At 48.4% G+C, this 23,079-nt stretch overlaps 1 protein-coding gene across 5 annotated transcripts in view; it reads right to left on the bottom strand.

Annotated features, from left to right (window-relative positions):
• Positions 1 to 23,079, bottom strand: part of LOC146820739 (uncharacterized) — a 669,677-nt gene that overhangs the window by 77,974 nt on the left and 568,624 nt on the right. For all 5 annotated transcript variants that reach the window (XM_085611515.1, XM_085611516.1, XM_085611512.1 and 2 more), the window contains one exon: positions 6,548 to 6,676. In XM_085611515.1, coding sequence (XP_085467641.1) covers positions 6,548 to 6,676 — 129 coding nt within the window. The remainder of the gene's footprint in view (positions 1 to 6,547; positions 6,677 to 23,079) is intronic.

Below are 23,079 nucleotides of genomic sequence, written 5' to 3'. Positions count from 1 at the left end.
TGCAGTGTACACATGCATTTACACAGTTTAGCCTGTGCACACTTACTTTCAGTGCTCTGTAAGCGGCCTGCAGATGTACGCAGCTGCCTGTCGAGAGGGTATTTGAGAGTGTACTGAGTACCACCACGAGTCTGGGGCGTGTCACGCAATGTGTAACGGTGCGTGCAGTGTACACATGCATTTACAAAGTTTAGCCAGTGCATACTTACTTTCAGTGCTCTGTAAGCGGCCTGCAGATGTGTGCACCTCCATGTGGAAGGGGTGTTTAAGGGTGTCCGGAGTACCTCCACGAGTCTGGGGCGTGTCACGTGATGTGTAATGGTGCGTGCAGTGTACACATGCATTTACACAGTTTAGCCAGTGCACACTTACTTTCAGTGCTCTGTAAGCGGCCTGCAGATGTGCACAGCTGCCTGTGGAGAGGGGTGTTTAAGGGTGTCCGGAGTACCTCCACAAGTCTGGGGCATGTCACGCGATGTGTAATGTGCGTGCAGTGCACTAATGCATTGACACAGTTTAGCCAGTGCACACTTACTTTCAGTGCTCTGTATGCGGCCTGCAGATGTGTGCAGCTGCCTGTGGAGAGGGGTGTTTGAGGGAGTACTGAGTACCTCTAGGAGTCTGGGATGTGTCACATGACGTGCAATGGTGCGTGCAGTGCACACGTGCAGCCCTCCCTTGCCATCTCCTCGTGTCTGAGACCTCGTGCCTTGCACTGATCCTGCCTTGGAGGTAAAATGTGCACTCAGTGTGACTCGGTCTTCAATCCCTGGCAGGGGCTCAAACATTAAACGAACTCACATTGAAACAGAAAACCATACGGAAAATAATAATGCACCACATTACTGAGCCCTTCGCATCAGGAGACGAAAACAGCCAAATATGAGCTTTCCTGCAGGGTCCAGAACAGCATCTTTTCGTAGAATTGTCTTTAATAAAATCCACGCAGCGCGGCTCACAAGTATTTAGAGTCGAATAATCCCGTTAGCAATTAGAGCAAAGAAACCTGGCACACGCCGCTTCTGGGCTGGTGACATCCTGGGGTGGGGTGGGGGCCCTGCCCCTTTCAGCAGGTTTACTCCTATCCTGTGGTGGTAAGTCACCACTCTGCTCATCCAAGAGGGCCCTTGAAGGGCACACTCTGTGCACCTAATGGAGCCGGTGAGAGAAGCGCCAAGCCTCACCATCACTCTTATGAACATGCTGACATGACGTCACCTTGACGTCACGCGCCTCTTGCCTGTGACATATTCACTAGAAAGGAGAATCGAGGTGCAAGGTTCCGCCCAGCCGGGTATCGGAGTTCAGGGAGTAGCCAGAAAAAACAAGCACGCACCCCCCCACACTTGAAACAACATCCTGATAGATATGGGCAAGCGAGCAAGCCCCAATGTTCTTAAAGTGGCTTGTGGAGGTTAGGTTTCCTTCGAGGGTTTTTTTAGGAGGGGGCAAAGGGTGCATTTTCAGCAAAATTTTAATTGAATAATCCAAAATTTAAGAGACTTCCCCAGAGGTTTTGATGTTGCCACCCACGCCAGAAAAAGGTGACGAGCAGTGTTTCTACAGCAGAATTTCCCCCGAGACATTTTCTAAAATCGCACATTGGTTTGCAGTCTAATATGGACCTATTTCCTCACGTTTAAATGATCGCCCCTCGCTTGTACCTATCCCTTCCTCTCACCATTTCCAAATGGGCCGCTCGGTATGTAGTGAAGCACCACAATCATGCCACCGCCCTCCATCAGAGGTCGGTGGCAAGGTCCTCTGCTTTCTCGAACCTGCACCAAACATGGATATACTAAACTCTTGCTTTGTTGGACATCAGCGTGGGTTTGAGATGCGTTGTGGCGTCATTCCACAGAGGACCTTTTAAATTCACGCTGAGCACCTCGCTCCTTCGTAGATGGTTGCCAAGGCTCAAACTTACCTTGATATTGTCAGGAGAGAGGAGCTAAGATATGAGTTAAATAGAATAAAATGACAAAGCTGTCTCCCTTCCCTTTCTCCAGCGACACAGCGCGTAACAAGGTTCCTGACTGTGCATGTCTAACTGTGAAGTCGTCTGACCCCGGTGCTTCTGCACCTCTTGCATACTTGGGTGCCAGGTATGGACAGAATGAGATTGGTGGACTCTTCACCCTCCCTCACAGAGCCCAGCAAAAAGTCACTTCTACAGCTGACCATGGTTCTGTCTGGGCTTCTGCTTACACCACTGACCGCGTTTGCAGCCAAGAGTAGATAGAAAAGGGGAGAGTGAGTGAAAAAAGAGAAAGAGGGAGGGGGGCTGGAAGCCAAGGACAGAGAAAACCAGCAGCACCACTAGGCCCTCAAAAACCGGTCTCTAATACTTCCAGCCCCTCTGCCCGATGCCATTGCGGAGCTTGTCTTTATGGTGCCATGTGTTTAAACACATGGCCCCATAAGGATAAGAAAGCTTTCACGACGCACGTAAATCAGACGAACCCGTCCAAGTGGGCCGTCTGAAAAAGCCGAACAAAAACATCACGAAAAGCTCTTTTCCAATGGATGGCCACCGTTTAGCATAAACGGTGACGCCAGCCAATGGAAAAGAGGGGCGGGGCTTAAAGCACTTTACAGAAAATAACTACAAACATTAAATCTCGCCAGCGAGACTGCGCATGTTCGCAGCCCACGCTAGCCGAGACCTAAAAAGTATCTACCAAGAATACTATAAACTAAGGAACACTTGCAAAAAGGCACTATTCACTTAAAATAACCAAGGTCTGAAGGTGCTAATGATTATACTATCTGCAGCCTTCACAATGTGGTGAAATCTTCACAGATTGACACAGGTACTGCGCAGGTACTGCATTTCACATCTCATTTCCAAATTCAGCAGATTAAAGGTACAATGAGGTAGTTTATCAAGTTAATCTGCCGAAGTATACATTTATGTACTAGTGTAGTGTTTATTTATGTATTTATTTTTTACTTTTGGTTGTTTGCACCTGTATTCATGTTTTTTATGTTCGGTTTGAATATTTATATTAGGTAAAGTGATGGGGCTTGTAAAATATGGTCTTTAAGAGACAAAAGAAGCCAGTTCAACTTTAATATTGCTTTTCTAATTGTAAGTTTATTTTGGAGCAGAGTTTATAATAATAGCAGCAAGAAAAGTTGGCACTTTTGCCACATACATTTTGTTCATTCTTGGTGACAATGATGTACTCTGTGCTTTCGGAGGCAATAGTTGTTCAAAGCGACACCCAGATGATTTGCTTAGTTTCCTCAACCAAGTCCTGGTCCACATCTGCGATAAAAATTGAATGTAGCCAATTGCATTGTAATTCATCAGTACCAATCCATTGGTAGCCGGCATGGCTCACGGGTGGGGAGGTGGGTGCGAGGGTCACGAGGGGGGCCATGGGGAGTTGTGAGGGGGATACGGGGGTCGCGCCTGGGGGGATGCACTTAAAAAAATAAACATACCTTTAGGCCAGGTCTCGCCTTTATGCTCCTGCTCTCCTGTCTCCATCTCCAAGAACCAGGCAACCATCCTCCCTCTGACGCTCAGCCAGGGACTGGAGGGGTGGGAAGGTTCTCCATTCAGGTTGAAAAGCAGCCTTGTAATGTGCATGCCTGAGAGGGCCGACCGAACAGTCATTGCACACTTAAGAGTGTGCAAACCACTCCTCCCCTCCTCCGAGACAGAGCAGCCCCGCCCACACACAAAGCAGCAGGACACAAAGCATAAAATGATAATAACTTAAAGTTATTATCATTTTATGTTTCTTCTTCACACTGGTTAAAAGCAGTGAGGCAACACTCCTCTGCCATAGTGGAGGAGCTGCCATTGTTCCAATCTACCTTTTGAATTCCAAGTTCTGTTCCCTGCTATTGTACAAACCGGTTTCGCCTTGAGCAGACCGACCTGCTTTGTAATGTAACAAGTGTTCATGTAAAGTGTTCCAATACATTCGTGTCGAGTTTTCGCTATATAAAAATGCCAAAAATGAAATAGAATTACAGAGTCAACAGCGGACGGGCACTAATTAAGATAAATCAATCTGTTTCTGGTCCATTTGCCACAGAAAGAAAACAAAGTGACGCAGGAAGTGACACCTCACACGTGCTGCCAAATTAGACGGCAGCAAAGACGAGTGATGATGCCAACAAATGGAAAGTAATTGAGAGGCTGAAAGACCAATTGATAGTTTATTCAAGCGACAGAGCATGAATGCTGACTGCAGGTTCGACCTAACAATGGCAGCTGAATGAACGAAGCCTCAACAGTCACCTAATCAGCCAGTCCCTCAAGGCAGACGCCCACTTGAGTGCAGGTGCACATCGATTATGTGTACCTAGATTCACCATTAACTTATGGCCACCTGGTGTGTTTGGGGGAAGCTCACATTTTTTAACCCTAAACGAAACAATAAATAAATGATAAACTATTTAAATACACTGGTGTAATAAAGACAAACATGGTTTTAGAAAATTAAAGAGCTAATTGTATAATAAACATTAAAGATTCGTACATGTGGAAAAAAAACAAATGCTCTCTTAAAATGGGGGTAACCCACAATATTACCAATTAAAACCCTTGAATGAAACAACCAAATAACACATAGAAGTCCTCCTTAAAAATAGAGAAATTGAGAAGACTATGTATAGTCTGCAGAGCAGCAAATGAAAGAGAAGGAATATGGAGGACAAGGAGTTAGTTGATAATTTTCTACTGTTCTAGTAGTTGCAGAGTAGTGAATAAAGGGTGTGAGATGTAATGCTAACCTCATGTCTTTTCACAAAATTTCCAAACAAGGAAGGTATGCTTTTGGAAAATCCTCTTGCCCCCTAGCTATTAAAACTATGCATGTCTATATTCATTAACACTGGAAAATAAACAATCTCTGATAAGGAGAAATTATTAAAGTAGCCATCAGAAAGTGAATGCAAATGTCATAAAAAGGTTCCTGAACATTTCGGATACTTTGACAAAGTTTAAACCAATTAATCATGATGGAAAAGTACATAATGGTTTCAAATGCATTTGCTGAAAGGATTCAAATGCATTTGCTGAAAGGATTCAAATGTGAGCCAACTCAGCCGGCTTGTCAGAAGTTGTTGCAAGGCCTAGGGCCAAAACAATGCAGGGCCCTCTGGATGCTTCTTTTGTTTTTGGCAGGTGCCAAAAGTATCTGCTTCTGAGTCAAATTGGAAGAAGAAAATAAGTTACTTACCTGTATCTGTGGTTATCCAGTATTGGTATCTTTCACAGATTCACATGCTTGAATCATTCCCCGTCGTGGAGATGGAAGTCCCGCAGTAAAATAATCAAGCAGTATTTAACAAATATCATAGGCTATCCTGACCCTAGGCCATGTTATTGATAGCCTATCTATGTCCTTTTTTAAGAAGGACCTAATGTTGAAACACAGCCAATCAGCACCCTCTAGAACACTCCCAGCAGAGGCAGATTCCCTCAGATTTTCACTGCATGTCGTGTGGAAGGGAGTCTCCCTGAGTGCTACTCAGTTTCTACAACCTTTGGAATTTTCTACAGTCTTGACACGATGTCTGACAAAAAAGAGGCCTTTTTCGCCCATGTAAAACCTGTGGCAGGAAAAGGGTCCATATGGATGATCCACACAAGGAGTGTATATATTGCCCCCATCCTAAACATGAGGTTAGAGAATACAAGATCTGCCGTACCTTTCCTCAAAAACTCACAAGGGTAGAAAGGGAAGGCTGCTTTTGTGGCTCCAGACCACTAAGCATCAAACAATTTTGTCAGATTAAGCGAGTGAGAGATCCTCCACATCTCACAAGAGGGCCAGGTCGAGGGACCGTTCCTCTGGAGAAGGTAGGAAACACCATAAACCTTCTCATGACATCAAAGGCTCTAAAAGGGAAAAAGATGTGAAGTAATCTTCAGAGCCTCCTTTGTCTGTGCCCTCCAAGCCTTACAGAAAGGACAAAGACTGCCCAAGAGTCTCCTCCTCAGATCCCGTGAGGCAGAAACACAGCCAATCTGGATAAACAATATTTTTATTCTCTTAATTTGTTTTGCATGTACTTGCCTCTGTGTGTTTTATAGTGGATGGGTAAGTGTGCAAGAGCATGAATTAGTCGATGAATGAATACATGAGTGCAAGAATTTTGCAATAAGGGGCATGTTTGATAACTGAGAGAATGCCTCAACTCACCAGTAAATAAAGTGACCTTTTCACTTATAAGCTAAGCCTTTTCATTTATCAGCCAGATCTTTTGCATTGCCTTTGCTTGTTTTCAATGCACAGTGTTCATAAAATATATGCAGCTGTCTCCTTGGTCAAACATGAGAAATGCATGAACATACCAGATGATGTGAGAAAGAGACAAAAAGCAAATGTTATGAAAAATATGAAGTCAGATAAAAGCGATGCTGCAGTGTTACGGTCGGTTTACCACATGACAGCCGTAGATAACGCTGGCGTGACGGGACCACACCTTGGAGACTGGAAACCAGAAACATAATCCCACACTGTTGATTTTTCATTGATCGTTAAACCAATACCGGTGAATAAAGGACAACCGTGCTACACACCTGGATGTTCTCTGAAAGGCTCAGGTTCTCAATAATACAAGCAGTGTGGCTCACTATTACTGTGTTGGTATTCTGAGTTTGTAACAGAGTCCCCAGGCTCTCCAGCAGCTCTTCACACATGAGTGCTGTCTGAAATCCAAAGAAATAAACCCATGAGATCAAGCAGAGATTGCACTTGCTGTAGTAGAAAGATTATATTATTACATTTTATCAATGATACTTTGCAACGTATGATCCTACACAGGGCAACTGTAATAAGAGCAAACTGGTCTAGCTGTAAATGATAGGTTAGTGAAATGTGTGAAAGAGAGAGGCATGTTTCTACACGCAAACTGGTAATGCAGGGTTTTGTGGAATTATCATGCAAGACGAATGCTGGGACTATCGTTTCTACCAGACATTAGACCTCCAATGACTCTGCAGTTCATTAATCTTGGTATGCCCAATGATGTCGACCTACCTAGGCACAAGCTTACACTCTGCTCCTTCAGGTACAAGATTGCCAAACAAGATCTCGCACTAGAGCGGGGAAACTAAGAGGCATATGTACAAGGGGATATTGCCAACAGAATGTCACTTGTAGGGGCTTAATATGGCTTAACGTCGCCTTGTAAATAAGGCCCCTTTTCACGCTTCACATAGCGTGCAAGGGGTGGGCAATGGGTGTTGCAGTGTGCATTCCATCGCAACACCCATTGCTTTTTAAAACTGCTCCATATTTACAAGGCTGGGGCAGCGTCAAAAACTAAGACCAGGGAATACCTGGGTCCGTATTACACACAGATTTTCATTTGTCTATCGAGCACTCTGATGTCTGCCGTTTCTGACGTCCAGGCCGGGTGGCTCGCGGCTCCAGGAAGCAACCAGCGGCTCGTTGATACCCCGCTCTCCCTCTATCCTGCGGGTTTCGCCTCACCCCCTCAGGAAGAATTCAGTGGTGCATCGTTACCGCGCTCCCCGCTATCCCGTGGCTCTTGCCCCGTGCCGCTCGCCTCTTGATCCCTCAGTGGACCTCGGCTCATCATAGGCGCGTCCTTGGCATCCGGGGGTCCCTGATGCCCCTCCTTGTTTCACCGCTGCATTGGTGGCACGGATGCAGACGTGGATGCGGGCGCTACTGAACCAGCTGTATCTTCCTCCACTGGGGGGCGGGGAGCCAGGGACACGTAGGAGGAATAGAGAGAGGACCAAGGTGACCAAGGTGCACGAGGCAAACAAGGCGTGGAGGCTCCAGAGACGGTAAATGGAGGGTGCCGCCACGGGCACTGCTGAGCAGTTGAGCATTCCGCAGGAGGAGAAGGAGAGGGTCGGTGGGCCAACGGAAGGGAACTTTCTTTTGGATTACGATCTATTGGTCCACCAGTGAAGACGCCATGTATATGTCAGGCAGCGAATTAACCTGTTGGGTCGGTATCTATAGATTCACTGCGGCCCTGACCCCTTTACTGCCTTCAGGATCACTCCAGGAAACACAAGTGTAGGGCCCATACTCCGCTATTACAGAGAGTGAGAACCAGGTGAGAGCAGAAGTGGCCTGGCCAGGTCCAGGAATGGCTGGCGCTCTGCCCAGGGTCTCCCACTCGCCTGGCCATTCTCGGCCACGTTGAACATCTTGAAAAGAGATCACTCTACTAAAACCAGGATCTGAAGTGACTATCGTAAGGACCACTACAAAGAAGTAGGAAACAAAAATTCCTCATCATCACTATCTCCTTTTAGACAACCACGGAGTAACTTCGGAAGGACCTGAGCCACTCTTTATAATAGCATAAGCCTGAAGAAGTTTGTGTTGTGGCTGGGAATTTGATCCATTTTCCGCTGTCTTTCAAATCCCCATCCAGGAGATAAATCTAGATTCCACCAATGCATACAACAACATGGTCTATAAAAGGCTGCTGTCCCGCACAGTACATATGAAAAAAGTGGGCACGGCACAGGCTCCTATTAATTACAAAAGCATCTGCAAAATGTCTCACTTTGGAGCATTAACAGAGAAATCTATAATAACAAATTTCTTTACAACTATTTCTAAAACAGGGGATTCATTAGCTCCAACTCCCCAGGAAGGTCATCAAGGAGCTAACTGCTATTACAGCTATAGACACAGATAAAGCAGGCGCAAGATTGGAGAACTCTGAGACTAGCTCCTACTTAATTAAGGAAGTAGCTCTCGAAAACAACCAAACGTCAGACCTTACAAAAGCCTTAGAGCCTATGCCACCTTTAGAGCTTGCGGAATGGCTGTCAAGAAGAGAGCTTTCCGGTCATAATGCCAATATAGAACCTCTGGAGGGTCCTACACAAGTTCCAGCTATCGACTTTACACTACTCCGCCTCTCCAATCTATTCCAAAAGAAACCTCAAAACAGCCAGTACTTCTGCACTCTAGTACTCCAAGTAATCTTATAGAAGCTGTACAAAGCTTCTCACAATCTTCTGAATTCCCGTCGTTCATCATGCCGCAATCTCTAAACAGGCAAGACACGTTTTCAAGTACTATTTTATCACTGCAAAGAATCATAGATTCCATATTATCACTCTTAGAAAAGAACATGGAAAACACAGACCAGATTCTGGAAATTCAAACTGGAATTTTACAATATCTTGTAGACAAAAAAAGGAAAAAACATTCTACCCAATCTTCTCAAATAGTCCAAACGCATTTTTCAAATTTACAGGCTGACCAGGACAGAGAAGATAAGTGTTGACCACTTAGTTACTAGCAATCCCTCAACGCAAAAAAGGCAAAAGGCAACTCAGACGGGTGGGATTCCAAGTCAAACAGAAACAGAAATTCAACAGTTTCACTGGAGACAAAATCTATTCTCTTCTAAATCTTCTCAAAGATCCCCTCTCAGAGAGCTCGCCTCGGAAAATCATTCAAAGCGCCATACCTTTATTTCCAATCTTTTCTCATAAAGAGCGACAAGGATGTCCTCCCCTCCCTCAAACAAACGCTGAAAAAGCGCCTGGGGAAGCTTCCATCTTAAAACAGATAATTCAAACAGAGGCTTCGACATCGCCAACTAAAAAAGGGAAACCCAACCAAGGCCTACTTAGCAAAAAGAAAATCAAAAAGAAAAGAACTAAGCAAAGAATAACGAGAAGATCCTCAAGAAAAACTAAGCTTCCTCAAACATGCTCCACAGAGCAAGCAGATGAAGAAATTTGTTACGCTATGAAAGTTTGCAACGGAACTCAAAATATACGCCAACAGTCTGCTCCAGTGGTACATCAAGTAGACACAAAAGACTTAAAGCCTTTCGCGCCAAACTTCATAACAAAACTCTCAAAGCAAAATGCCTGTGACTCAGTAAATCAACTTGACAATCAGGATCTCCAAGGCAGGGAGGAATATCAAGCATCAAGTGCCCTAGAATTAACAGATTTATTCCCCAGCGGTAACATCCCACTAAACCGTGGGAGAATAGTCGACCTATTACATAAAATTCGGCCTCTCCAATCACTTACCCAAGAAGAAATAAAACTAGTTTATTTCCCAAATAAATTATTCTGCTCGGTGGCAGTCGTTGAGTTCTGGTCAAATGTAGTTACTGCTATAATAATTAAAGAGCGAGACACGCTCCATAAAAACGGATTCAACATTACCATAGTCAAACAAATTAGTCCTGCCTTTAATCAATTGAAAGAGTTAGAAGGAGTTGCGGTCCCCTCTAACAAAAACAACCAGCAGTACGTGGGCTGCAAAACATCTAAGGACAAGCAGGACAGCCCTCTGATGATCTCCTTTAAAAACGGAGTACATCGAATTTGGAACTGTTCTGACACAAGATAAGCGACGCACCCGAATGAAAACTCCTGGGCATGGATCATTGGCTCATTAAACAGTAATAAGTCAGGCAAAGATTTAAACCTGCTTTTTTAGCAGCACCTTAAAAATAGTGTCGTGGAATATAGCGGGAAAAACTCCTGAAAAGTTGTCTTTTATATTGGAAAATTCACCACCTATCGTGTTGCTAAAAGAAACTTGGTCTTTGGTGCCTTTCTCACAAAAAGATTATTTCGAGTTTGTCATTGCAGCAGAGGCTTCAAGAAGAGGTCACTCAAAAGGGGTTCTAGCGATCCTATTAAAAGAAGAAAGTGATTGGGACCCAGAAGAAATGGATCTTGCGCTCCCAAATGTGCAATGCATCAGCATTAAGTGCCGGAAAGAAAGAACGGAGCCTATTTCAGAACTACTATCTACTTTCCGCCTGGATCCTCTAATGACATCCTTTTGGCAAAAGCCTTTGTTAAAATCGATGTAACCCTAGCAGTAAGGGAGTATCCCCGATGATAATAGCCGGGGACCTCAACGGAAAAATTTCCAATGCCTCATTTAACAACAGGGGCAAATCTCCTAAAGAAATAGCATGCTCAATTTCATCCCCCATATTCCCGGATAGGATAAGAGCGGATAAACAAGGGAAACTGCTTTGTCTATCGAAGCAATCAATGGCATTATCTTAAATGGGAGAATTGACGAAGATATCCCGGCTGCATACACCAGATTAGGTTCCTTTAATTCTTCTATCCTAGATTATTTAATTTGTAGTTTAGACTTGTTTGAAGAAGTTCAAACACTATCCATTCAGTACACACATGAAAGTGATCATGCGTATTTAACCACAGGAATAGACATTTTTACACAGTCCACGTCCCCGTGGTCTTTAAGCACCTTAGAAGGCCGAGCAGTTATTAATCAAAAAACAGAAAGAATTCATTGGAACTCCAAAGCAATCAATAAAATAAACTGCACCATTTCTCTTCTTCTGCCAGCCTTCGCAAACAGAGAAGGCAATCCCATCTCCAGATACGAAGACACAATACATTCCGTATTAGCTTCCCTTCAGGTAAATACAACAAGACGAGTAAACGACAAAATTCATCAAAAAGGAAAACAAACTGATTACCTCCCTCATCAATTAAATAGATTAACTAGAACACAATTTCGATCTTTCTGTACTGCAAAACAAGGAGAAATAAGAAAGCTGAAAAAACACCAACGAAAAAAAGAGAAAGATAAGCAAGAGCAAAGAGATAGAATCTGGGTTGACATTCAAATCGCAGTAAAACACAAAGGGAGATATTTTCGAGAACATGTGATAACTACCGCTAAATTAGCTTAACGCAACTTTGCATATCGCAGTCTATCCCGGGAAACCAACGCCGTGTTAACGTGGTATTCCCAAGCCAGCGGCACCATGCACCATGCAATAGTCTCACGAGAACGTGTCAAATGCCCGCGATAAAGTCAACGCGACGCCGCATATATGCGAAACACGAACGCAAAAAAAGCTGCGATGAGGCCAATAGCAAAACAGAAAACAGCGAAAACCAGCGACAGGCCTGCAATTCCCACACGTCAAGTGGGGAAATGCACCAATCAATCAATCAGAGGTTTATAGAGCACGCTACTCATCTGTAAGGGTCTCAAGGCACTGGGGGGGTAGGGGATCAGGGCCAGATCAGTCGAAGAGCCAGGTCTTGAGGTCCTTCCTGAACGTGTGAAGCGTTTGGGAGCGTCTGATGTTGGGTAGTCCTTCAGGGCGCTCTTGTGGTTGTTCCGTGCTTCCGTGGTCTTCTGGTTCCGCCAGGTTTTCTCCAAACGTCTGCAGGAGCCTCTGGCTTCATGGAGTTCGGTGGTGAACAAGGCGGCCTTCAGCGGGCATTGTCTGGCGATGCGGCGGAGAGGTGCCAGCTTGTCGGCGCAGCAGGAGACCCAGCGGTGGAATTCCCTGGCTGCGGAGTTGGTGTCTGTCGTAGCGTTGGGGGGGTCTTGGAGGAGGGCGGAGTTTAGGTGTTCTTCGGTGACCTCACCCCAGTTCCATCGTGGCGGGCGCGGGGCGGTCTTGAGTGCGGCGGTGGTGTTGAATGTGAAATGGACGCAGTGGTGGTTCGTCCAGGGGGGCTGGGTGGTGTGGCCGAAATGGATGTTTGATCCTCCCGTGAAGATGGGGTCGAGGGTGTGACCTGCTCTGTGGGTGGGGGTGCTGACGAGCTGTTTCAGTCTTAGGTTGGCGAGGTTCTCGAGGAGAGTAGTGGAGTCAGGGTCCTGGCTGTTTTCAAGGTGGAAGTTCAGGTCCCCGAGCAGAATGTAGTCCATGGAGGTGATGGTGTGGGGTGGTTGTGGGCTGGGCGCGGGGTCCAGGAGGTCTGTAGATGAGGGTGCGGCGTAGCATGGTCCTGGGGATGGTCTGGATCTGGCAATGGAGGTGCTCTGTGTTGGAGTGGGGGTCGCTCGAGCTGGATGTAGAGAGTCGGAGGCAGGTCCTGTGTGCGATGGCGAGGCCTCCTCCCGGGCGGTGTAAGCGGTCCTTTGTCTGGATCTTGTAGTCCTCGGGGATTGCAGTGGTGATGTCGGGGCCGGAGGTGGCGTTGGTCCAGGTTTCCGTGAAAAAGGCGACGTCTGATGAGAGGGTGTCAATAAGGTCCCAGATCTCTACGGCTTGTCAGTGTAGGGAGCGTACGTTGAGAAGGATGCAAGTCAGGGTTTCTGTGGGTCGTTCCGTGGGTGGCCCTTCGGCAGTTGCGGGCGCCTTGTTGATGGTGAAGGATCTTCGGCAGTGTCTGCACGAGAACTGCCCATGGGTCATGTTGGACGAGGATCTTGCGCAGTCGGCGTGGCCTCCGGGGTTGAGAGCGTGGAGGGTAGCTGAGTCGTAGCATTGGGGACCAGGAGAGCCAAGGTTCCTGGCGCTGGTCGCAGACGGGCGCAGACGGGCTTGCCTTAGGGGAGCGGTCGCCATTTAGTAGGGGAGGGGGGCGGGAGCAGAGGAGTGGGAGGCGGGAGCGGGGCTGAAAGGGGGGTGGGGCCGCAGCGGCAGGAAATAGAAGAGATTACAGGGACAGAGGCAAAGTACAGGGACAGTATAGATACACAATACAGTTAAAAATACAGTAATGCACAACAGTCACGCAACCAATAAGTGTCGGTAGGGGGAAGAAAAGCGGCAAAATACCGGGAAGGAGCAGCGCAGCCTCAAACCCAGGGGTGAGAGGCTCAAGACTTGGGCGAAACCAGACCATAAAAGCAGAGTACAAAAACAGTGAGATGACAATGTACAAGCACAACCCCATCCGTGACGTAGAACAAATGACCATTGTCCCGCATCACATAGGCATCTCCTCACAGTCACAACATACATTGACATGCAGTCTGCATGTAAACTGCGCCAATGCTGAAACATGCATGGAACACACTGTGAAACCACATCTCCCCTTCACATCGCAGAGGGACAAGCCACCCCTTCCTGCACACAGACGTGTCATGACCATGATCAATCAATTATGACAGCGCAGACGAATGTAGGGGCAGTGACTCCCGCTTACGTACATGTTGCCCATGTTGTGGGACTTGAGTCACAGGGGGCATTCCTGCATCATGGTGGTACATAACTGACCCCAAAAGGAGCCCTGTTGTCACCTGTAGGTCACAAATGGCAGCCAAAATGGAATGACCTTGGACACATGTGAAACGCCGAAGAGTGGGATACCCTACTAACTGTGACATACAGGACTGGCAGTTCGAATACGTGATACCCCAAACAGCCTCTCTGCACAGAGGTGACACACCCACCATCCATGAACACATCAGAAAATCGTCATCAACACATGTCGCACTCACACTTGTCTGAGTGATGTGCCTGTACAGTTTAGTGACATGCACTTAGTGAATGTAATTTTGGAATGCATTTATTTGCACATGCTGTGCCTGTGGTCATTCTGTACTGTCCCATGATTTCCAAGGACAGTCACAGTGTGACGTGCTCATCAGAAATTTGCAATGATGGTGTCCCTGCGGGCTATTCCTGCTGCAGCTGCAGGGGGGTGTGGTCCACCTGCCTCATCTTCATCATCCGGTGCTGCGTACACATATGTTGTGCAACACACAACATGCAACGATCATCTTGCACACGATGTCTGGGCTGTACAGGAGCCTTCCACCTGTGATGTCCAGGCACCTGAAACGTGACTTAAACACACCAAATGTGCGTTCCACGATGCCCCTGGTGTATTTGTGGGCCTTATTCTACTGCCTCTGGAGCTGTGTGTTCGGGGCTCAGAGGGGTGTCATCATCCAAGCGCAGAGTGCATATCCTTGGTCACCTGAGACAGTGCAGAGACATAAGTCAACGGTTGTTTCTGCATGATGTGTTGGCAGGCTCACTGGTTCATGGTGTGCGATATGTGTCTTTGTGATTCCTATATGACATGTACAGCTTGTTGCAAATGAGCGGCATCCATGTGTAGTACGTAGCCTCACTGCTGCTCCTCCCTCCCCCCGAGCCTACTCACTAGTGTGCGCAGCGCGGTTTCATCACTTGCACCCCTACGGCACACCATTGCCATGTTGCCTCTTTGTCAAGGCCTAAACTCAACCACGCCCAGAGCCATGTGTGGAATGACCACACCCCTATGCCGTATTACTGTACGCCGGTCCACACACTTACACTCACAGGGGGGTCCGACACAGCCACATGTCCCAGGTCTACACCACTGCATGAGGTGACAAGGTTGCGCACGCTGTACACAGCACAATGTGATGTGATATGGCCCGGGGCCCTCGTGCATACATAATGACCACACAGACACACTGAGATAATTTGGGGAACTGGCTACGGGCACGAACGCCCGGCACCTTTTATTGCCAGGGTCACACGTCCAGTGACACCTGTGCTGGATGGGTGTTGGGTAGTGTAAGCAACCGTTCAGGGGTTGGTTGGTGCTGGCAACAGCTACAAAAGTGATCAGACAACCAGAAGTTCAAAGTACAAGCAGCAAGGTTCCATGACTTGAGCTGCACAGAGTTAGTGGCCCCGGATGCACTGCAAACGGCACAGGCACACCCGTAAGGGACGGTGACTTGTGGTGCACTGAGATAGGGCCATGAGAGCTGGGCGGGTCCTCGTTGATGTCCAAGGAGAATGTAGCGGAGTGTTATGGGGGACAGTGGAAGGTGTTCATCCAGGGCATGATGCAGAGGGCAGAAGCAAGCAGAAACAGGCATCATTGAGGAGATGAATGCCACAGTCTCCTTTTTCCCACCATGTCAGTATCAGCTACATGATGAAGACAACACCCAGGCCATAGACTCAGACGCCAACAATGTTCAACGGGGGAGTGCCCATGACTCCTGTGGCACAGAGTCAGTGGCACCAGAGCTGGAAGGGGATGCAGTCTGCGATGAGGCCTGTACAATGATATAAACTCTGCAATGAGCAAATCAAGACTCAGTTCCAATTGTGTGTATTACTCGACCACAGTGTGTGCCAGAGGCAGCGGTGAGCGTGGGGCAACTGCTGTGCAGCCAGCTCCTCCTGGATCTCTGACACACAGCGTTGGAATGGCATATGGAGTAGATTCCTGGTTGACGGAGGTGGAGGCACGAGAGCAGAGCGAGTGTGCACCCTGCGACGATGCAGTGTCCTGCCTGGGACGGATTGGATTGGATTTGTCTGAGGCCTGCTGGACAGGTGTGTAGGCCTAAGGCAGAAGTCCGCAAGGGCCCACAGACGCATGTGGTCGGAATGTTATACACAGATTGGTGGCACCACATCGAAGGGAGTATAGGCATTTAAACGAAGCCATGAACATGTACTCTGCCATCATGTAATCAAAACTCAGTTCCAAATGTGTAGCCTACTTGTCCGCTGTGTATGCCGGTGGAGTACGTCAACGGGAAAGGAGTACTGCGGGCCTTGCTCCCATAGGTCGCGATGGTCTGAGGAGGCTGCCAAGCTCGCGGGCCTCAGGCTTGGAGCTAGCACAGGCACGTGGTGGGCACTTTTGGAGACACACAAGTGTCGGCATGAGAGCAGTGAGGCTTGGATGCGCAGGGGCAGACAAGACTGGTTCGGGGAGCAGCGGCCCAGGCTGCGGCAGGCGCACAGGATCGCAGCCACCGCTGCACACGGCTTCGGCCTCGTGGCGGGGTGAGAGGCGCCACCCTGGCAGACACGTTGGCCATTCCGGAAGAGGACCACGCCCACGGCTACGTGATTTTTATTCACACCCCTACATTAGCCTGGCGTACGCCCGGTGGAGCCCACTTCGCACAGGCTTACAGGAGGGACGTAACAAGCTACATTTCCGTGAAGTTCCCCACTGGCTGGGGTGACATGGTTGCATCTACTGTCCACAACACTACCAACACCAGCATCATACGTCGACATGGATATGTCTGTGGTCTGCATACTGTAGTCTGTCCAGCACATCCACGCCACACTTGGCAATGTGTGCATTCTCATTCATGGGTCACTTGGCTCCTTCGCACATGCCTGTTTGCCACCTAACTCCACATTCCGCTGGTGTGTGGCTGATGTTCCATGCCATTAGTGGCTCATCTACATGGCTAGCCCAGGTTGCCACAGTAAGTTGTGGCCCTGTTGGGGCTCTGAGCTGCATGATGAGTAGCTCCATGGCATCTGTTGTTCTTCAGGTGTGGCTCTGGGCTGGGCTCCCTTTATGCTGCAGGTTGTAGTCCGGCTTTGCACCAGGTCAGAGCAGGTATTAATTTCCTGCTGCTAACGCGCCTTATCGCATGTTTTGTGTTCTTATCGCCGATCTGGCTGGTCATTGAGAATGTTGGGGAGTGGTGTTGTTCCAATTGTGTGTATTACTCGACCGCAGTGTGTGCCAGAGGCAGCGGTCAGCGTGGGGTAACTGCTGTGCAGCCAGCTCCTCCTGGATCTCTGACACACGGCGTTGGAATGGCATGTGGAGAAGATTCCTGGTTGACGGAGGTGGAGGCACGAGAGCAGAGCGGGTGTGCACCCTGCGACGATGCGGTGTCCTGCCTGGGACAGACTGGATTGGATTTGTCTGAGGCCTGTTGGACAGGTGTGTAGGCCTAAGGCCAAGGGCCCACAGACACATGTGATCGGAATGCTATACACAGATTGATGGCACCACATCGAAGGGAGTATAGGGATTTAAACAATGCCATGAACATGTACTCTGCCATCATGTAATCAAAACTCAGTTCCAAATGTGTAACCTACTTGCCCGCTGGGTATGCCGGTGGAGTGCGTCAACGGGAAAGGAGTACTGCGGGCCTTGCTCCCGGAGGTCGCGATGGTCTGAGGAGGCTGCCAAGCTCACGGGCCTCAGGCTTGGAGGTAGCACAGGCACGTGGTGGGCACTTTTGGAGACACGCCGGTGTCGGAATGTGAGCAGTGAGGCTTGGATCAGCCGGGCCGGACGAGACTGGTTCGGGGAGCAGCGGCCCGGGCTGCGGCAGGCGCACAGGATCGCAGCCACCGCGGCACACCGCGTCGGCCTCGTGGTGGGGTGAGAGGCGTCATTCTGGCAGACACGTTGGCCATTACGGAAGAGGACCACGCCCACGGCTACGTGATTTTTATTCACACCCCTACATTAGCCTGGCGTACGCCCGGTGGAGTCCACTTCGCACAGGCTTACAGGGGGGACGTAACAAGCTACATTTCCGTGATCTTCCCCACTGGCTGGGGTGACATGGTTGCATCCACTGTCCATAACACTACCAACACCAGCATCATATGTTGACATGGATATGTCTGTGGTCTGCATACTGTAGTCTGTCCAGCACATCCACGCCACACTTGGCAATGTGTGCATTCTCATTCATGGGGCACATGCCTGGTTGCCACCTAACTTCACATTCCGCTGGTGTGTGGCTGATGTGCCATGCCATTAGTGGCTCATCTACATGGCTAGCCCAGGTTGCCACAGTAAGTTGTGATGTCGTGCCCATGTGGGTGTGCATGTTGTTTAGCATGTTGTATGTGGGTTTGTAATGTGTGTATTGCCAGAGTTGTGAGTTGCATGATTGTGGAGTTGAGGTGTGTGGTGTGTCCATTTGGTACTTACCAACGAGCAGTGCATTTCCGTAGGTGCCATCCTGGAAGCGCCGGTTGATGATGGACTGTCGGAAGATGTATGAGTCATGCGCACTGCCTGGGTAGTTGGCGACGACATTGGTGAGGAGTCCCCGGTGGTCCACTATTGCCTGCACATTGATGGAATGCGTGTGCTTTCTGTTGCGGTAATTGTGTGCAGTGTCGGCAGGGGGCACAAGTAGGACATGTGTGCAGTCAATTGCCCCCAACACGTGCGGGAATCAAGCTATGGCGTAGAAGCCTTGCTTGGTATCCAGCTGTTCCTGCGCAGTGTTGGTGAAGTATAGGTACTGGGGTACCAAGCTGATGATGGCATCCAGGACAGGTTTGAGGATCTTGGATAGGGCTGGCTGTGAGACTCCTCCAACTCTGGCGGTTGTTTGTTGGAAGGTCCCAGAGGCCAACATGTGCAGCACAGCCAGCAGCTTTGTCTGTGGAGGGATGTTGGTTGTCCGCTGTGTTGGTACTGTCAGCCTGTGGGCAATGATGTTCAGGATGCAGAGAATGGTTGTCCTTTTTAGCCTGTAGTGGGCAATGACATACTCTGGTGTTAAGTCTGTGAGGCTGGTGCATTTCCTGAAGGTCCGCTGGGTGGGGTGGAGGTTCTGGGGGGCATGCTGTGGGTGTTGTGGCCCTGTTGGGGCTCTGAGCTGCATGATGAGTAGCTCCATGGCATCTGTTGTTCTTCAGGTGTGGCTCTGGGCTGGGCTCCCTTTATGCTGCAGGTTGTAGTCCGACTTTGCACCAGGTCAGAGCAGGTGTTAATTTCCAGCTGCTAACGCGCCTTATCGCATATTTTGTGTTCTTATCCCCGATCTGGCTGGTCATTGAGAATGTTGGGGTGTGATGTTGTTGCGGCTTTTTGCTTCGGAACACCTACTCATTAGCGATAGTTGCCGGTCTCATCCGTGGCGATGTTTTTTGAGGATGCTATCACCGGAAAACTGGTGAAATGGGCTGTTTGCACCAGCTTGTGAATGGGGCGATAAATTTAGCGCAACTTTGGCTGCGCTAAAGTGCCGATGACTCGGCGATAGATCCTTGAGAATATACCCCAGAAACAATAAAACATTCTGGAACATAATTGCCGCACAAATGGGGATAAGAAAGTCAGCCCAAGCAACTCCAGCATCATCATCAGAATGGGAAAAGTACATCCACAGACTTTATAAATCTAATCCCCTAGACCAAGTTTCTCCTGGCCAGTGTTCCATACAGAAGGGCCAATTTGAGCAGGACTTGCTGAAAACCTCGGCTACATAGATCTCTGCTTTCATAAACTCAGCTAGGGCATGTGCAGCGACGGTCCCGGACAATGTTCCAATTAAAGTCCTACAAAAACATACCGATGACTGGAGTAAATTCCTAGCACCACTCTTCCAATACTGTTTTGAGTGTGGGAAAATACCAAACTCTTGGCAGGTGAGCATAGTGGTTCCTATCCTAAAAAAAAGGCTTAAGATTGAACCCATCCAACTCTAGACAAATAGCCCTTCTTGATGCCAGCATCTTGTGTCTTGGAGCATCTAAAAGACTGGGCTTTTTCGAACAATGTGATTCCCATGACACAGGCCGGATTCCGCCCAAAACACTCAACTTTGGATAACATCGCTGTTAGACCTGGCACTTCTTGGCATGATTACCCCATGACTTTTTGCCTCTACCTCCGCTACTTTTGACTGATTTAGATGCTTTGGACACATTGCCACTGCTGATCAGTGTCAAAGTACAAGTGTTCCCTGTATAAATTGTAATGGTAATTGGTTGTCCATGATTGGTATTTTTTCCTTACTAGTAAAGTCCCTAGTAAAGTGCACTATGTGTGCCAGGGCTGGTAATGCAAATGCTACTAGTGGGCCTGCAGCACTATTTGTGCCACCCACACAAGTAGCCTTAAAAAAGGGAACTCAGGCCTGCCATTGCATGGCCTGCGCGCAGTTTGTTAAACTGCCATGCTGTTCTGTGAAGAGCACTCACTTGCCAGACATTACCCATCCCTTTCTATGCACATCAGACACCCCTATGGTAGGTCTAGGGAACCCCCTCGACAGGGTGTAGTGCATGTGAAAGGTAGGACATGTACTAAGATGTGTGTCATGTCCTGACAGTGAAATATTCTCCATTTTGTTTTTCACAGTTGAAAGGCCATCTTGCCTATAGGAAAGAATGGGAAGGCTGTGTAATATGTTTTGCAGCCTATCTTCCCAAAGGCTTAAGACGGAAAGGTGAAGTTTAGTATGCTTGAACTCGCAGTGTAATAACACATCTTTTTATGTAGGTGGTTTTTACATTGTGTGTTCAGAAGCCACTCTTTTAGAAGTGGCTGAGTTTTTGTGCTCTGACATTTCTGTGTGTCTCTGCCTGGCTGTGAATTGACTGTCTGGATTTGAAAGCGATAGGATCTGGGGAATGTCTTGACCCAGGGGAGGAGGTGAGACAGCAACAGGCTGACCTGCATCTGGAGTGTAGGGGTAGAAGAAGCCCCTAGAGGTGAAGAGGCCTGGGTTGCTGCTGTAAAACTATTGGCTCATCTCCTGCTGAGTGATTGAGAATCCAGACCCCCACTAATCAAAGGAAGAAAGGTGTCACTGGCAGGGAGGCACCCAGAACTGATTTGAACAGGGGTCAGTGCCCCCTGAAACACAAACACGTCAAAGCCATTGAGGGGTATACCTATGAGAGCTGAAGCCCCTGAACTTTAGAGAATGGCTTGATCAAGTGTGAACAAGACTGGAGCTACTTCGTGGTCAAGAGGGCCTTTGCCAAGAAAGAAACAACTGAAGAGACTGAAGGATAGGACTGACCCTTGCTGTGTGTTCTGGGGCTGGCCTGCAGTTTGCTGTTTTAACCAAGGAAAGGCTAAAGGGACTTTGCTGTGTGCTGTGTCCTAAAGTAACTTATCCCCAAGGGCCCGAGGTGAGCTGGCTCCCTGTTCGGAAACACAGGAACACAAAAGTTTCCATGAGAGTCTCAGCGGCACTGTGTGTTCATGCTTGTTGCAGCCTGAGACCCTCGTAAGGCGTGCCCTGTGATCGTGGGCACCTGGAGTCCAAGCAAGGATCAGCGACTCGGTGTGCGTGTGCTTTGTGCAGCCTGAACCCCTTTGTGAGGACTGTCCAGTGATCGTGTGCACCAGAATCCAAGTGAGTCTCATCGATACTGTGTACGTTGTGCACCGTGAGACCTTCAGGAGGATTTGCCTTGTTATCGTGTGCACCGGAATCCAAGTGAGTCTCATTGACACTGTGTGCGGGTACGTTGTGCACTGTGAGACCTTCGTGAGGATTTGCCTTGTTATCGTGTGCACCGGAGTAAAGTGAGTCTCAGCGACACTGTGCGCATGATCTTACTGCAGCCTGAGACTCGTGTGTGGAGTGCCCAGGGATCGTGCACCCGAAGCGTAAGGACGACTCAGCGACGCTGTGTGCGTGTGCTTTGTGGCAGCCTGAGATCTTCGTAACTGAAGTGGCCTGAACCGGCAGACCCGGAGGAGCGGATTTGCTGGCCCGAGCCACTGTTGCCAATTCACAAAGCTGCATTGAAGGCCCAGCCACTGGACGAGAAGAGGAGAGTGCGTTTGCGCCAAGAGCGTCTCCCTCCGAGCCTGCGCCCCGCCCCAGGGCGCGGGCTCAGAGGGAGACGCTCTCGGCCTCTCTCTCGTGTTGGCAGCGCGAGCCTCTGCTTTGGCTTGTATCGTGGCCCGTATTGCCAAGGGCGTGGCGGTTCAGGGGCCAGAGTAAGAAGCTGCACTTTTTGATTACATCGTACTGTGTTGGGGGCAACTGTGAGAGGCTGACTGTGGGGTAGAAAGAATTGATTAATTAGTCCTAAAACCCATATCATTTTTGATTTATTTGGTATGTCATAAAAAGAAAATGCTACTTACCAGTATGCATCTGTTCTTGGCATGTAGAGCTGCAGATCCTCACACTTGCATTAGATCGCCATCTGGTGTTGGGCTCGGATGCTTGCACCTTGTTGTTGTCTTGGAAGAAGTCTTTTTAGTCACAAGATAGGTGACTCCTCCCTTGGACGATAGTGCGCATGGGCATCGACTCCATCCTTAGATTGTTTTTCGCCATGATGGGAAATGATAGAGTTAGTAGAAAGAAAAAGATGTCCATGTGTGTATATCTAAGTAAGATAGAACTGGAACAGATGCAGGTCCCAGGGTGGTGGGTGGGCGTGTGAGGATCTGCAGCTTTACATGCCAAGAACAGATGCATACTGGTAAGTAGCATTTTCCGTTCGAGGCATATGAGCTGCAGATCACACACTTGCGTAGACTGTACAGCAGTATCTCCTCTAGCCGTGGTCACCTGTATCAGTTGCAGTAGTTTGAAAGAGAGTTTTAAGAACAGCTTGGCCCACAGAAGCTTGCTGCTTGGCTTGCACGTCAACACAATAGTGTTTAGTGAAGGTGTGTGTTGTATACCATGTTGCTGCCTTACAAATGTCTTCTAGGGGAATGTTCCCTATGAATGCCGTAGAGACCCCTGGTTTGCATGTGGAATGCGCCCTAGGAGTAATTGTCAATGTGCGTTTCGCTTTCTCGTAGCATATTTGGATACATTTAACGATCCACCTTGCAAGCTCAGCTTTGGAGATGGGATTACCTTTATGCTGTGGGACAAAAGCTACAAACAGTTG

The sequence above is a fragment of the Triturus cristatus genome, chromosome 6 (genome assembly GCF_964204655.1).
Source record: "Triturus cristatus chromosome 6, aTriCri1.1, whole genome shotgun sequence".
NCBI lineage: Eukaryota > Metazoa > Chordata > Amphibia > Caudata > Salamandridae > Triturus > Triturus cristatus.
This window is presented reverse-complemented; position numbering and strand designations above follow the sequence as displayed.